The sequence below is a fragment of the Netta rufina genome (genome assembly GCF_964035555.1).
Source record: "Netta rufina genome assembly, chromosome: 4".
NCBI lineage: Eukaryota > Metazoa > Chordata > Aves > Anseriformes > Anatidae > Netta > Netta rufina.
Window position 1 is genome coordinate 8167037 of NC_140127.1, and position 16904 is coordinate 8183940.

The 16904-nt window shown below is 43.1% G+C and overlaps 2 protein-coding genes across 5 annotated transcripts in view; one reads left to right on the forward strand and one right to left on the reverse strand.

Moving 5' to 3' along the window:
- The window catches only part of TSPAN5 (tetraspanin 5), a 69905-nt gene extending 67229 nt beyond the window's left edge, over window positions 1–2676 (forward strand). Inside the window, exons 6-8 of the mRNA XM_084285631.1 lie at window positions 734–781; window positions 907–1023; window positions 1591–2676. Of these exons, the coding sequence (XP_084141757.1) occupies window positions 734–781; window positions 907–1023; window positions 1591–1656 (231 nt within the window). The 3' untranslated portion in view covers window positions 1657–2676. The remainder of the gene's footprint in view (window positions 1–733; window positions 782–906; window positions 1024–1590) is intronic.
- Window positions 2677–10698: 8022 nt separating this feature from the next.
- RAP1GDS1 (Rap1 GTPase-GDP dissociation stimulator 1) overlaps window positions 10699–16904 on the reverse strand; it is a 94894-nt gene continuing 88688 nt past the window's right edge. For all 4 annotated transcript variants that reach the window (XM_084285841.1, XM_084285840.1, XM_084285843.1 and 1 more), the window contains 3 exons: window positions 16434–16560; window positions 14966–15094; window positions 10699–11358 (listed from right to left, as the gene is read on the reverse strand). In XM_084285841.1, coding sequence (XP_084141967.1) covers window positions 11231–11358; window positions 14966–15094; window positions 16434–16560 — 384 coding nt within the window. In that variant the 3' untranslated portion in view covers window positions 10699–11230. The remainder of the gene's footprint in view (window positions 11359–14965; window positions 15095–16433; window positions 16561–16904) is intronic.

A 16904-nucleotide genomic window follows, 5' to 3' on the forward strand; every position in this document is an offset into this window, starting at 1 on the left:
GCCTCAAAATAACTGTGTATACGGAGTAAACTTCAGCTTCTGCTAAGTAGCACTTGTTCACTAGAAAAAGTCTGTCCTAGCCTGTTTAATTTTCTGCGCTTGGGGAGTGCTAAAGCAGAGGCACTAGGAATAATCTCCCTCCCCAATGGTATCAAGCTCCCGTAAGAAAGAATGAGCAGTAGGAAAACATTACCCCATATTGTCTTTTTCCTCAATAGTTTCTGGAGTTTCTGGAAAGGAGCTAGGTACTGTATGTATTTCTGCAGGCATTCCCTGTAAGAGCTTGCAGCTTCTGCAAACCGAGTTGTCCCTTCTCACCTCTTCATGCCAGACAGACTGAACCCTAAAAAAAATTAACAGTAGTCTCGGTGTATTTTCAGTACAAACAAAACCTTTTCAGTGGCAAGTTGTTTTGCTTAAAATAGGTGCTTCCTAATCCCTTTACTTTGACTTCTGAATGCTTGCATTTGGAATGTGGAGTTTATCCAGGTGGAGGGCTGGTTTTCCAAGTGTGAAGCTCTGAGGGATGAAAATAATTTTTGATCATGTGCTTTTGTTTGTTGTGAATAATGAACAGCACTAAATGGAAGAGGGAAGGTGGTTTTCAAAAGTAGTACGGTGACTGAAGTTAGGGTGATTGTCTTACTACATACAGAACCAGCTCTGGAGAGGTGGGACGGGAGGTTTTGGAGACGTTTCACTCATTGGCCTCTCCTCTGTCTCTCTCTCCTAGGAAGATGTTATTAATACTCAGTGTGGCTACGACGCAAGGCAAAAACCAGTAAGCATTTTTTTTTTTTTAAATGTGTTATCCTAAAGATCTGAATCCTTCTTGCAAGAGCAGCTTATTCTATTGATGGGCTAATTGAATATAATGACCTCTGTTTTCTTCCTTCTCCTTGGCAGGAAGTTGATCAGCAGATTGTTATCTACACTAAAGGCTGCGTCCCTCAGTTTGAGAAATGGTTGCAGGACAATCTTACCATAGTTGCTGGCATATTCATAGGGATAGCATTACTGCAGGTAAATGTCGCGTTTGCTGCAATGAATTACATGGAAGAAAAGCAGTAAGATAAAACATAGAGGGGCTGGGGATGGGACTGTATATGAGAAATGGAAACACAGCATGAGTTTCACTTAAAAATATAAAGTCTGTAGATTTTTAGTGAGGTGTGTTAAATGCATGAGGCTTTTTTGTGTTAAAGGGTGTTTCATTTTTATCAATAGAGATGGATTTGTTTTTCTTTTCAACTGTTCGTGGGTCAAAATTAACACTGTTTTAAAGATTGGGCAGAGATTTTTAAACCTCTACAGACCTACAGGTTCTGATGGTGCTTAAAAGAATGGTGGAAAGCCTTTACAGTTGCTTTTACAAAGCAAATCTAGAACTATTCAATTTCCTGGAACCCAGTGACACTATAAATACCATACTAGGTTTACAGGAGTTTTTCGATGCTTTCCTCTGCCAACGCTGTCGATGTCTAACTTGATTGCTTCTTTTCATATCAAAGTTCTGTATAACCTAAGGAGTTTGCCTATGTGAAAAGAGTTATCCAGTGCTCCAAATGAATGAACTGTTGTCTCTTCCAGATATTTGGGATATGCTTAGCCCAGAATTTGGTTAGTGACATTGAGGCTGTCAGAGCCAGCTGGTAAAACTGCTGAAGTAACCACAACAAGACACTGGACAACCGAAACCCTCTGAAACCTCCAGTGTGTCGCTCCGACACCAAGCTGTATGGACATGGGTGACAGGGAAGCCTTCTCTCCCACATAGTCTCAAGCCTAAGTTCCTGATGTTGCAGTGAACTCGTGTTTCTTTGGGGTGGGGGAGAGAAGAGTGGGCTCTTTAAAATCTGCTGCTCACTGACAATTTTTTTGTTTTAAACCACCAGTTTGAAAGCTGTTGAGCCGTGAATCTCTACTGTATTCTTGATCCTGAGTAACAAGTGGACACTTTTTAAAAATTGGTGTATTCAGTGGGACAGAGTTGCATCATTGTAGTCTGTGGATATGCTGTTTATTCTTCATGTCATGAGCTCTACGATAGCTGCCAAATATTCCCAAGATGGTCTCTCTCCTCACCACTCTGTAAAGGAGCAATCTTCTTGTTTTCACAGCTAAACATAGCTACAGGCCTAAACCCATCAAGCAGGAAGCAACTTTCTATGCATCTATTGTACAGTATATGAAAATGTTTTTAAAACTAAGGATTTTTTTTTTTTTTACACAAGCTTACAACCATTTCCCTGTTGTACTTTGATGTTGGAATCGGCAAGCTCACAGGGAGGACTGTCTAATTTTATCAACATCTTTTTTCCTTTCTACACCCTTGTATGAAAGGAAAGGAGTTTTATATTTGACGAACAAAGGTTGTAGATCCTTTGGTTGCTGCCATACTTTAGGACATCAGTTTCTTAAGGCAAGAATGGGATATAACTGTATAAATGTATGAAAGCAGTGTGGATGTTGGGTCCAAGTGAATAATATTATTCAAAGAATGAATTATATATTAACTTAAAAAAATCAAAGCATATGTATCTGATATGGCTAAATTTTTTGTTTCTCTGGAATTTAGTGTAACCTAATGTATTTAGGGATCTCACTAATATTAGTGCTTTGAAATACTCGTGCAAAACTTCTTTTAAGATAATTCCTTGGTCTGTTCCTATCTGAGGCTTTGGTCTTTCTCTCTTTTTCTTTTTTTTCCTTCAATTCTTTTTTCTTGCATGAGCTGTGGAGTAAGTACCTGTGACACTCCAGTGCTTTAAATCTGTGCATATGTTTTAATACAGTCTAACCCAAACTTATTTATTGGTAAATGCATGTGATTATGGAAAGATCATATCCCATTCCCTTGGAAGTTGGACAGAAAAGCTTTTGCCAGAAGTAAATCTATACCTTCAGAAAACAAGTCCTTGCTATAGAGATGTCTCCATTTGTTGCTCTAAATGCAACAAAAAGCTTTCTTGAAGCAATGGAATAAAAGTTTTAATATCGAAGTGTATATTAGGATCAGCCAAGACACAGACTCTTTTGAGTCGAAAAAAGAGTAGAATTTGGAATAAAGCACAAATAGCAGAAGAATTAGATCAGACTCCATCCAGTTTGATTCATTGTTCTTCACAAATAATAGTTAATTTCCGAACCTAACCATGGCTTGGGTAGTTTCATTGCACTTTGTATAAATTTAGCTTGTTATATGACCCTTCTCAGTATATGCAGAACCGGTCCTAAAAGCGATGAGCTTTTGGCTCCTGCTTTGTTAAAACAGCGACCAAGGGTGGTGTGTAGGACCTCACTGTAAGAGCTTAGCATCTTTGAGATGAGTTTCCTAACGAGTACGTGAAGTAGAAGAGATGAATGCGTTGTTTTCAAAGCTTCCCTGTTGTGGGGGATGGATAGGAGTCTGGTCTGATGACCTGTTGAGGTCCTTTCTGGCCCCATGACTCTTAAACGTGTGAGTATATGTACCCTTGCACATTTTGCCTTTCTGTGCTTTAGTCGGCTGTGTTTTATCCCCGTCCAAAGGTGGGCACACTGTTCCACAGATGCCACAGATAGTCCTGTTGCCCTCCTGTCTGTGAGCATTACCTCATCCTCTTCTGGTTAACTCCCACTGACTGGCTCTGAATCAGGCAGCCTCCGTATCCTATGGTATCTGCTGTTAAAGGCCAGCCGTGACTCAGAGCATTTTTAAAAGCCTTTGAAAGCAATTATAATTCACTGTCCTTAATAAAGTTGGTTCCACCTCACCGCAGTGTTACGTTTTTCTTAGCGCTCCTCATCTTGAGGAGTTACTGGTGTTCATTTCCCCCAAAGGGACACACCATTTTGCCTGATAGCAGCAGGACAGACAGGTCATCAGCACTTAGGTTGCTGCACTGTAATGAAATGGTGCGGGGAGAAATCAGGGAAACGTGGTTCAGGAAGTAACTCCTCCACCCAAGAGCCTTGGTTGTGACCCAGCACTTCGCTGTGGAGAAAAAAAAAAAAAAAAAAGTCTGCATTACAGAAACATTCCTTGTTGCCACTGATCTTGAGTACTGCTGTTGCTGCTGTGAGCTTCTGAAGACAACTTCCATTCCTGTACTTGAATTTCTGCAGTTGTACTGTATTGGCCTTCTGACTTGTCACGCTCTCCTCCGAGGTCCGGTCTGCTCGGCGTGCCCTTGGCAGTGTCAGGCTGATAGGAAGGTAAAAACGACCTGAGGTGAGCAAGTCTTGTTCTCACTGCTTGCATGTGTACACGCAGATGTGCAGCATTTCTGCTGAGTCCCAGAGTGACTGTTCTTAATAAAAACCACTAAATAAGGTATTTTTCTAGACCTTGTCTTTATTGCTGCAGATGCTGACACCCCCCCCCCCCCCCCCCATAACTCCCGAGAGATGGTCTTATTTTTTCTCATTTCTGCAGTTGCTTGATGGATGCATACTGAATGTTCAGGATTAGCTGCCTATGTTGCACATTTAAATGCCACATTTTTGTCTACGGATCGGGTAAGATGTCCTGACAATGCCCGATCTACTTACAGCTTAGGCGTCCAGTTCGGAAAGCTTGCGGGAGGCCTTGGAAATCCATCTGTAATTGTCAGAGCCTACCAAAACCGATCAAGCTTTCTTCCAGAAAACCTTGCAAAACGTTCAGGTGAGCACAACTAGAGCACAACCGCTGGCTACACGGGCTTATTTTCCAGAGCAATAAGGTACGGTAGGCAGTATGGCTTTCTGGCAGTTTCTAGCTTGCCTGATGTGGAGGTCAGCGTGTCACCACATCCTTACCGTGCGGTGGTTGTTCAGAAATTTGTTGCCAGGCTTGTGGCCCTATGTGGAGCACGAAACCCCTTTGCTGGGCAGTCTGTCCGTGATGGCAGTGTTGCTGTAGGGAGGTCTGATCCCTTCAGCCCCAGTTTTAAAGCCATTTTCCTGTCAGAGGGCATCCCCGGTCCTTGTTCCTCCTCTGCTGCTTTCTAAATGCTCTCCGTACTCACAAGCCTTTGTTTGCTGCTTCTTTTTTTTTATATATATATAGCTTAATGGACAAATGTTTGATTTGTCTGTGTGTGCGTGTGTCTGTTTCTGTAGCAGTTGAGATCTTTTTGCTTCAAAACCCATACTTTTGGTAGTGCCCCTTAGAGTTTGAGGCTGTGGAGGCGTTGCTCAAGTGTGCTCTGTCCTGGAAGCCTTCTCTCCCCTGAGAGAGAGCGGTGTTCATCGTAGTCCTGGTGTGTAAATAGTCTTGGAAATGTAAATAGTAGCATGCAGGTGAAATGATTCTTGCACATGACTGCTTTTTTCATCCCGGCAAGCACGGCGTCCACCCACCAAACCTGGGCGGTGGGAGCCAGGGGCCACCAGGCCTCGTTCACCTGGCCCCGGAGTGCCACCTAGTGCCTCCGAGCCGCCTTGCAGCAGGCCCTGGGGAAGGTACAACCCCTAGCAAACCTCCCTTGGCTTTTTTTTTTTTTTCTTTTCTTATTTTCCTCTGCTGCTTGGAACTGGGAGAACAGCATCAGACTGGGAACTGGAGGGGCAGAGCCAGCACCCCCTGCCAGTTCTGGGAGGTCAGCATCACTAAAAGGACTAAAGCATGGTGCTATACGAACTGCTTCTGTCCTGGACGTTTTGTAGAGATGCCCTTGGTAAAATCCATCCTGATTTTAACAATCTTAGTTGCAAGAGAAGTTCATAACTCCCTCTCCTGCTGCACGAGTGCCATCTGGGCGTGTGGTGGTGGCCACAGGTGGGATCTCGGCGTGTGTCAGACACTGGTGAAGGTTCCAGTTCCTCTCTCCTATTTTATCTTTTTCTCCCCCTCTGAAGCCTTTTGGGATATCTGTAATTGGTCATAAAACTCTCTAATGCAAACAGAACGAATCTACCTTGTTTGATCCACTACCTACTGATTTTTGCCACTTGCAGAACCAATAATCGTTCTCCCTTAACATGCAGTATAAAAATAAGGGTTGTGACTGCTAGCGTGCATCAGGCAGGTGCTCAGCCATGCAGCACGGCTAGCTGTCTGTTGTGTTTGGCAATGCAAATCTGGTAACAAAAAGCTCCATCTGTACGTATGTTCATGTTCACACTGTGCACCTAGCAGGGACAGACCTGCTGCTACCTTGAGCTCTGGGGAGACTGGGGTTTGGGCTTTGGGACTCGGACCCATCTCTGATAAGGATGTTCCAGATCGGTTCCAGCTGTGTCTCTCTGCTTGGTTCACCCCAGGGCATAAGTTGTCGGTATTTACCCTTTGTGTATCATTCCTTTTTATACGAATGTATTCTCTTGTGTTCCTTTTTTATCGGTTGTAAAATTGATTGTAAAAGCCAACTACACCTACCGATTGAAAGTATTGCTATAACAGAACTGCATGCCCAGTAGAGTTTGACTCGAGCTTTAGTTATCTGATTTCAGACTGGTTATCTTCAGTCTAGGAGAAAAGCATAGATCAGGTGCATATGTATTACTTGTCATCTTTAGCATTAGACTGTGGTATTGTATCACATGCTGATCTCAATGGATGTAACTGGAGTATACTTGGGAGGTTGTTGCAACTTCCTGGTAATTCATTTTAAGCTATTGAAAGTGGTCTTGATCATGCTACTTGTGTTCTTGGGTTTTTGTTTTTTAATAGATGCATTTTTTAGGAATGTTTTAATACACTTATGATGGACAATACGATAGTTTTAATAGTTGTGCAGTATTCTGTATTTACTTGAAGTAAATCATTTTATATGCAATTTGTTAGATAATTACAATTTTATAAATAAAATTCCGTGAAATATGATGCTGTGAACGTGTACTCTTGATGTGGCACTCAACATTGAAGATACAAAGATATGTTCAGGTAAAACTCCTCCGGAAGAAGCCACCCTCTTCCCTCCCAAAAACTAACGGGAAATAAATCCCCAAGTCTCACATATGCAATGTGGGAGCTGTGTTCTAAGGCAGCCACAAAGCACATTTTCATGCTGCCAGCGGCTGCCTTTAAATGAGTAATAAGCTAATACGTCAACAGCACGTCCACATGTGAGAAAATCCCACGTCTGCTGTCAGCTGTTGTTGAAGTCTGGCTAACAAATGTGCTCTGTTTGTTTCTGACAGGTCGCCGGTGTTCCTCAGGCTGCTGTGGCTGCTGGTTAGTACAGCTGTTGGAGCTCTCGCCGTAATCGTTTTAGTGACCCTGGCATGTTCTTTGCAGGGAGCAGCACAAAGGGGGATATAACAATTTGTCATGATTTAATTAAACTTTTATAAGGGGAGGTGGGAATTTAACTTTTAGAGCGTAACATGTCCTTAAACAGAAATACTGAGAGCTGACTTTTTGTTTTTCACAGGTAAAAATGTGTAATGATGTCTTGTGCTTGTTTAGACAGAGGAGGAGGAAGCCGTTTTTTAGTATTCCCAAAACTGTAGGGCAAGCTAATCCAGTTTAGTATCTCTAAAATACAGTATTTCATCAATCTGTATTATTTTGCAGTAAATAGTAAGCATAGTTGGCATTGGATGCTTTGAAAAACAATCGGCTGAACCTCTTGCAAGGAGTTTTCAAATGCTCTTGGGAGGTCGGTGCCCTGGTTTGATTTCACCCACCGTGGTTATCACTTTTCTTCCCAAGGTGCAAAGTTTGCCTTTGAGCAGCACTTGCAGCACCTGGCTTGATCAGGAGGTTTCACTGAGAAACAGAAATTTCTGAGCAAACGGGCCAGCAACCTGCTTGTCTTTGATTGATCTGGTGTGATCAGGCGGTCAGGGGGAATTGGGCCAAGCGATCACAATCATCGCTCCTTTGATAGCTTGTGGTTGTGACAGGCTATGTGCTGCCCCCCTGCAAATGCTCCTTCCTTGTGCTGTTGTGGGCAGAGGCCCGCCCTTGCTATGTTTTTGACCACTGTCGAAGTATTGCCAGTCTGGTGAGTATGCAAATCTCGAGGAGGAAAAGAAAAAGCAGCAGATCTGAATGATACTGTCTTGTCTCTTATGAGCCTGCCTTGTTTTCCCCGTGGAAACAAATTTCAGATTTGCAGCTAATTTTGCCCCTCATCCTGACATCTGCCCTGTATTAACCGTCCATCCCCATCTGTACCTACTGCTTTGTCTGCAAAGCACCACTGTGACTGATTTAAAAGCACATCTTTATATCCAAACTGAAGTCAAATACCTTTTGTGTATCTCAGGCATGTACATAAATCTTCACTTATGGAAATGACTTCTGGCAAAGTAAGAATGCAAATGTGGAGACCAGGGCGAGGGGTGCTTGGAGAAGTCAACCAAAAAGAAGCAAAGTCCAGGACATTGCCTAAATTTTGTTAACGTGCAATAGGTGTGGTGTTCGTATATAAAAAAATGCGGTGAAGGGGAGATGAGGAGTAGCTGCCTGTATTCTGTGTGAACTTGTATGTTGTTTCCTGACATGACTAGTTACCATTTCTGGGACCTTTGAAACAAGTGACCCTTACTGGGTCTCGTGGTCTCGTTTGACCATTGGTCCTTTGGATCCAAAACCTGTTTTGTTGGGAGTTTGTGCCTCATACAAAGAGAGACCTTTCCCTCTATTTCCACGTTGTGAAATGTAAACTCTTGCGTGTGCTCTTGGTTTTCCGTGCTGCTGGGTCTCGTGGGAGCCCTGCAGGTGCAGAGGAGTGGAGCGTGCCAGCCGGGCACTGCTGGCCCTACACAGCGTGGCAGCTGTGGGCTGTTTGAGCTTGGCTTGCTGCAGCAATAGGCAAGTGAAAAGTCTGGCATTGTTGCCATAAAAATAATCTGAGCAGCAGATTTCAAACTGCTTAGTTGTAATCTATCTAGTAAACAGCCGAACTGTCATCAGCAGTTCCCATTCAGTTGACTTCAGTCAAGTGAGTAGTGAAATGCACACGGTGGTAATGTCCTCAGATCCTGTTTGTCTGACTAAAAGAGGCTAAGAGGATAAATGATTTACCAGCTACATCAAAATGACCTGCATGCTAGAGCATGCATTTGTGTGGACAGACAGTCTCTTCATTTACCTTCTGCCATGACATAAAACCATCTTTGTGCAGACTTTCCTTCGGTATATAGACTTAGCACAAGTTCCATCTAGAAGTTTAAATGCCTTGATATTCTGCCCGGGGAAACCATCTGAAAATTAAAGGCCTGTTGGCCTTTATGCTTGCTGTCATAGTGGTCATATTAGGTATCCCTAATAAAAATTCAGTGATAGAAATAGGTTTGATGCTTAACCTGAGCTCCAGTTAGACAAGCAGCTGAATGGGACTCATCACAGCTTTGTTACGGCCTGCTCGTGTGAGTATTTGCAGTTTATACAGGTGTCAAAAGGCATGAAGAGTCTCTTTCTAGAACCAGGTAAGCCATTGATAACCGGTCTTTTGGAATTCATTGAAATCAAGGAAAATTATTTCTGTAATAAATACAGAAACTTGGGTTTCACGTGGGTCTGTTGTGAACAGTGGTTGTAAGTGTGTGGGCTACATACACCAGTGCAGAGGGTCTGTGTTATTGAGAGCCTCGTGTCATGGGATCCTGGCCTGTGTCTACAGGTCTATGTTGGTGGTGTCTTGCATTTTATTTTTTTTAAATAAGAGGCTGTGTACAGTTGCTACCAGGCTTTTTTATTATTACTATTTTTCCAACTTTACTGTGTTGCCACTTAGTTCCTGGCATTAGTTTAAATGGATGTGGAATTTGATCTGATGTGTGAATTCTCCTGTAGCATCTGCTAGGTTTGGGGTTTTTGGTACGGTCTCAGATCTTATATTATATTGACTATATGTAGGAAGTGTCCAGCTTCTTTTCATACTTAGCTTCTGTACGTGATTCCTTTCCTGTCATGAATGGCATCTTCCCATCGCAGTATAGGATAGCCGGTGGTTTCACGGAGCTGGGAAGTGAATTTGGAAAGATTGAAAGCAGTGTTTTGCAACCATGTGGCATGGGATCACATGGATAGCTTGGCCTCTAGGTTTCCCTTGGGCTGATAAACAAGCCTGAGACTCCTGAGGCTGCCACTTCAGCACTGGGAGAACTGAATTCTCTTCACAGCGTTACAGATCATACGATCTTTGTGCAATCACTCAAGGCATCATCAAGATGGCAATGGTATCATACAGTCACAAATAGCATGTGGAGGCTTGCTGGAAACTGCTATCCCCACCGCTCCCTGTTTTGCCAAACAGCTGTCTGCTGGTCCGCTCACTGCCGTCGTCACAAATCCTACAGAGGAGCAGCTGTGAGGTAAGGTGCTTAAACCGGCAATTCCCCAACTCCTTTACCTAGGAGAGGAGAAAGGGAAGACTTGCACACTGCGTTTCTCACTTATTAATGGGGTTCTCTTGAAAAGCTGCTGCAAGATAGGCCTTTAAAAATCCATCTGCAAAAACAAAACACTGCAACGAAAAAACACCCAGCCCGAAGCAAACCTAGCAGCACTTGTACCCATGTGGCTTTATGGGATAAGGACTGTATAGTGTGCTCCTGTGAAAACCCCCAGTTGTTAAACCACACAGTGCCTCCGTGCACAGCAGTGTATGCAGTGGAAGTGGCTGGAATTGTTTCCTTTGTATTCTTGGAGCTGAAAGGCAGTGATTGAGCAGGGGCCAGAGCCAGGAACGAGAAGGGCTCCTCACCAGTGCCTGCTGGTGTGGCCTCAGCTTCTCTGGGTGAATATGGAAAAGGACAAACCACAGGATAAAGTGAGAGCACTGAAATTTTTATTTGTTACCTCTAGGTACCACGAGTTTGACATTAATAGGCAAGACCAGTGAATGAGCAGCAGTACATTGCATCCAAACCTGCATCTCCAGAGCACCAAAAATGGAGCTAGATTTACTTCTTAATCCTACAGTCAGCACACTAGCCTGGACTTGCTGCATCTTGTATTGTCCCTAATTTAGTAGTACATTGTTACGCGGTTAGGGGCTGTGAGGAGAGAGTCGTCATGTAGTACCACTTTTACATCATCATAGGACTACAACATGCACATTCTACTATGTGGCCCAAGCAACAAGAATACGAGTAGAACAGTTACGGGTGGAGACAGGTTCATGTTAACACCACCTATGAATTTTTAGAAACCTTTTTTTGGACGGGTACCTACAGCAGTTCATCAATTTGTGTGGGAACATTACACGCATGCACAAGTGATACAGTGGAAAACATAGCAGGAGCGGCAGCAGGACGAAGGACAAAGGTGGAATCTGTGATGGGATGCACTGAAAACAAGAGACCTTCCTCAGCTTTCTACAGCAAGTCTCTGCTCTGTTAGCGAGGCCTGCTGGGCAACAGTTTTGTTCTCATGGCTGCGGAGTTTTGATACGACTTCTAGAAATGCCATGCTCTGCACTTCCTTTTGGAGAGGTTCTGGAAAAAAGAAAGAGTAAAAGAAATGGTGCTGGGTATGAGACGGGCGAGAGAACAGCAAAGCTGGGTGGGTGTGAGGCACTTAGGGAGTCCCTGGTGTACACGCATACGCACACAGGTGTGTGTACTCACGGGCTTTGCATTTACTGTTCTCATTTGCTTTTGAGGATGGAGAGAACTCCCTGGACCTAGGCATGCCCAGGCTCCACTGACTTCAGGTAGAGGTGAAGGCTGAAGCTGCTGCCTGGCAGTCACAAAGATCCACCTGGTAAGTCCTCCAAAAGAGATGCTTAGGAAGTGTTTGTTTTCTAATGGAGTATTTTTCTGCTTTATTACTTAAACCGGTCTGATGAAGTGAATGAGGGTGCCTGGAGGGTTCGCTGCATAGCTCACCTGTAGTAAATCAGCTCTGGTGGCTTGTGGGGGAGTGTGAGGAGGGTGAGGGATTTCCTTACTGGCTGTGTCACTGCTTGGGAGCTGCCCAGCTGTGGTTCAGCTCTGACCGTGACAGTAAAACACGTCGGGCACTGCACTGAGCTGTGCACGTGTGTACAGCGTTTGTGTTTGACTTCGAAGTGTGACACTGTGCTGCCAGTCTGATCCTTGATTGTACGCTGTGTCAGTAAGGACAGGTCGGAAACGACCCAGACAGTGCAATTCACAAAAAAAAAATACAATGTGGAGCATTTACCTGGCGCCCTGTGTTCAGGCATCCCACAGTGAAGAGCCAAAGCAGCTGGTGGTGTTTCATGCCCTGCTTAGTCCATTCTGGTGAACTCTCAATCAGCAGCAAACACCTACAGGTATTTTTTTTGTTTCCCAGGTGCTGCTGGGGGGGCCTCATCCCTGAGCTTCCCGGGAGGAATCCCAACCATCTGTTTCAGATCAGCTATGCATATTTACTGCTTTTCCTCTGGACAGAAAAGCACGCTTTGTCCATTTGTTTTCCCTGCCAACTTTTTTGTTCACAAGTTTTCAGTTTTCTTTCAGTTTATCCCCTGCTGTGTGGGAGCTAGGAGCACTCGCACGGCTGTGCACCTGGGAGCTGGGTTATAGAGGGTAGTGTCAGCAAAGCTCTCGGGGTGCTTATACCATGTAAGTGCTTTCCTTCCTCTTTCTACTTCTAAGATAGCATCGTCTTTAAGCAGATGTTACTGAACTACCTCTCAGGAGCTTGCTGTGACTTACTGTGGCTGATCGGTTGTGCTCAGAATCCAGATTGCTGGACCCTCACACAGACGTGCCTGCTAGCTAGGAATGCTCTGCTTTTGCTTAGTCCTTAGGTTACGTTTCCATTTTTTGTTGTCTTTCTTATTCCCTCTTTCCAGCCATTCTTTCAGTTGCAACATCAACTTCCAGATGGCAAAAAAATCCCTTTTATACATGTGTATTTACTGCTAAAGCACAGCTGTTAGTAGTATCAAGTTAAATATGATGCCAGATACCCTGTAATGAAGGATAGTAACAGCAGGCCCTGGAGAATTAAACTTCTCAATAATTAAAACCAAGACAACCACTTTCTAGCTGTTGTGGAACTATGGCTCTGTTTACAGTAGAACATGGGAACTTGTAAACATAAATACTCATTGTGCAGGGATGGTGGCAGAAATGTTAGAGGCAGCAGGGCTGGAAGAAATGGATTTCGTATTTTCTCATGCATGGAGAGCAAACTTTGTGATTGCACTGCCTGCCTCCCCTGGTTAAAAATCAGGTGGTGGGGGGGGATTAAAAGCTAATATTAGGGTTGCTCAGTTACTGTTTTTATGTACTGGCTGTTGTTACATAGGTCTGTTCATCAAGAAGGGAGGCTGGCCACTGGGTCAGCCAAGTGCTGAGCCCTAGCTTCACAGCTGTGTAGTGTAGTGATGTGCTGTCTGCTCTATGGGAGAATGCTAAGATGCCTCTTGTCTATGTAAAACTTGTAGTGTGGTGGCTGAGCTCTGCCAGCTGGATAACTCACTCTGAAAAAAAAAAAAATTACTCCAGTGGAATAGAGGTGGTTATTTGACCTTAAATAATGCTGTCCATCTTGCAGGTGACAAGACTCAGGGAAGTGAAAATGCAAGTGTTGAGCAGAATTTCTGAGGCTGATGTTTTTAGTCGGAAGCAATGGGAGCATCACAAGAGCACTGCAATGAGGCTGAGGGAACCTCTGCAGAAGGGCTTCTGCTCTAAAATGGATGGACGACTCCAAGCACAAAATGGCTTAAGGTAAGAGGGCCGTGAGTAAAACCTAAATGCTGTGTCTTAGCACTAAAGCAAATGCTTAGTGGGAGCTGAGGCTTGTTAGCAAGCTTTGAGCACCCTTCTTTGTACAGTGAGATGTATGTATTGCTCTAAAAACCATGTATTAGTTCCTTTAAGATGTCAGTAATACAGCAGTCACTAGCATGGATGCACGGGCAACCATGAACATATGGGTTCACCAGCCCTGCAGCTGGCGTGGTGAACTCTATATAGGAAAAGCAGCTTTGGTTACAGACAGCATGCATGTAGCTATAACGTTTTAATCAATTCAGCTGAATTGCTGTGAACTCATCTCTGGCAAATCTTCAGCTGTTTCACACTCATCAAGCCATGGGCAGAGATGGGTACTGAACATGTACCGACTTCCTACCTTTCTGCACTTAATGCAGTTCCTTGTCCCTTAGGTGTTTGTAAATTTCTGATTTTTTTTCTCACATGAAATTTGGTCTCCTTCCATAGAGTAAATACTTTTTGAAGGACTGAGTGAAAGAAACTTGTCCACTTCTTGAATCCTCAGCTGGGGATCAAACTTCTTCATGATACTTTGCTCCATTTCTCCCCTCCCTCTTTGTCCATGCAGAGGTGTGAAGTTGCATTGCAAGCCATAGCCTGCTTCTTCACTATCCTCAAAGCAATCTGACCATTGCCAGAGGGTTACCTCAGAAAGAAGAGAGTTCAGTGTCCAGCCCTGGCACGTGTTAGAGCACAGCCTGCTCATCTTTCAAAAAAAACCACAAACAGTTGTACTCAGAGCACGTGAAGGCTGCCAAGGGAAGGACTCTTCCTAGCAAGGTCAGTGAGCAGGATGCCAGCCTATGTGCTGTACAAAGTGCTCACTTGTGTCCCTGTAAGTATTCCTTTTTTTTTTCTTTCTCTTTTTTAACTTTCTACTGTTATTGTAGGAATTTAAAGGAGGTGCCCTGCAAACTTCTCTTCCACCTAATTTTACTTGAAGAAAGAAAAACAAAACCCAAAAAACAGCCATCACCCATCGATTACAGGGAGCTTACAGCTAAAGGTAAGAATTAAGTTCTTGTTATCTGCATGTTTGCAGAGAGCCTGACACTGTACAGTTAAAGGTGGTTTTTGTTTTTCTCCTGTAAAACTTACAGATAGCTCAAACTTCCAGGAGCTATCTGCAAACTGCAGAAGCTTGAATCCAATTTTGGCAGTTAATATCCCAAACTGAGTTAATAGCCTTTTTCTTGACACTAAAGTGTCACAGTAAATCAAACTATTCTGTGTACATTCCTTGTGAACAGAAACAAAGACTGAGTGCATTTGCATGTGCTCCAAGTTCAGGTCACAAAAAATTTATAATAAAAATCTCTTAGAAAAGCGCCCCATCCTGAATACTCACCAGATCCTATAAGGGCACAGATCAGCACCATGGAGTTGTATTTTATTTCTGGAGCACTCCTGTCATCTGAGAGCAGTCTGTGTAGAATCTGAACGAGCTGAGCGTTTTCAAGGTCCTTTTCAGCAGTGACTGAAACACAAGTGAAAACTTGTAAACCTGGAAGTGCCGCTTGGTTTGATACTTTAGTGTTTTAGCTTACTGAAACATGGATCTCCCCCTGTAGTGGAATTGGTGCTGTGGTACCTAGCTCACTGGCATAAAACTGAAGCACGTATCAGATGGTGTGCTGATAGGAATCACAGCTCTTGCTATAAAAATGCAAAATAGCTTAACTGCTTGAAAGGACAATTACACAGTTTAATAATAAAATCCAATCTTAAATGTGCAGTGAGCTGATGGAAAACCTGCCTGGCTTTCTAGCTATTTATTCTACCACCTGCAATATTTAAGCTTTCAAGACTTTCACTGCCTGAATTGCTTTTGAAAACTTTGTTTAACTTAAATACAGGCAGCGTAATTCTTGACTCCATGGTAGAGAGAGAGATCCATTAAGACCATGAAAAGCTTTGCAAAATCAGAATATGAGTTATTTCCTCTGTAGTTTTCTAAGAAACATTAATGTACTGAATTCAGCCTCAGAACCTTTAAATGTCTGAATATAAGACAAGGGTTAGAAGTGTCATGTAATTACAAGCATTTTTCCTTTCAATTAAAACAAAACAATTCCCCGATGCATCGGCAGCAATTGGGAAGTTGAAAGTAGCATTCTGATAGTGCACAATGACAAGAGATGAAATCAAGAACAAAAATACGTAAATGTTGCTTGTTCAGATCATCATCTTAGTTAACAAGCAAGCAAACAGGATAAATAAAGCCCCCAGTGGGCATTTCCCTTTCTTTGTTTGGTAAGCTGAAGTATTACAAAGGCAGGTCAAGATATGTACTCATCTCTGCCTTCATATGGCAACTCTTGCATCTATTTCTGTGGAATTTAATAATAATAAAGACATTTGGGGGCATCATCCACCTCCATATGTATTCTTCAGCTCTCACAGATTAGGCAAGTGAAAGCTTTACTTTGATAAGCTCTCTCAAAAGGGGATTAACCATCCCAGTGCACACAGACCTAGGTCATACATTCTCCACTCTAAAATAGTTAGCCTTTGGGGTTTTACTCCAAATCTGAAATCTGTTAGAGGGTGTTCTAGATTGTGTTTACCTACCAGAATAATAGAATAGGAACTGTATCACGAGCAAACTCCAGTTTTCTGCTTAACCTTATTTCCTGTTTGTCAGTGCATGACTTGCCATGTATTTCTGTGCTGCTGAAAGGCCGGTGGAAGAAGCAGCTGGTGGAAGAAGCAGCCTGCTCCACATTGCAAGAGACGCTCGCACGACTGCCCCTGTGCAATTCTCATGGGCCCAGGCTCAGAAGAACGCAGGCGGAGTTAACCTCTGGGATACTCACCTAACTCTAAAGCTGCTATTAGTGCCAGCGCAACGAGAGCTTCGTTTTGCATTATTACATGTTCGCTGGTCGCCATGGTTACTAAATGCTTGATGCCACCGCTCTGTACAATGGTCCTAATGACATCCTAAAAGAAATAGCATAGAAATTAAAAAAAAAAAAAAAAATTCTGCATTGCACATAAACTATTAAATAACAAAGTTGTCACCGATGCTGTGTTGTCTCCAGGTAAGGCTGCTCATTGGTTATATGCACACTGAAGAACTTTATGTATAAATGTACATATACATAATACATAAGCCTAATTATCTGTAATTACTCTAATTATAAGATGGACCTGTCAAACTGTGCCACTTAACCATTTATGGTGTTTGAGGTCTTTGATTTACCTGTACATGATCATTAAAAAGTTAGTTTGCACCTAATTTAAGTTTTCACAGTTATATGTGAAATATATATTTTTCAGAGCAA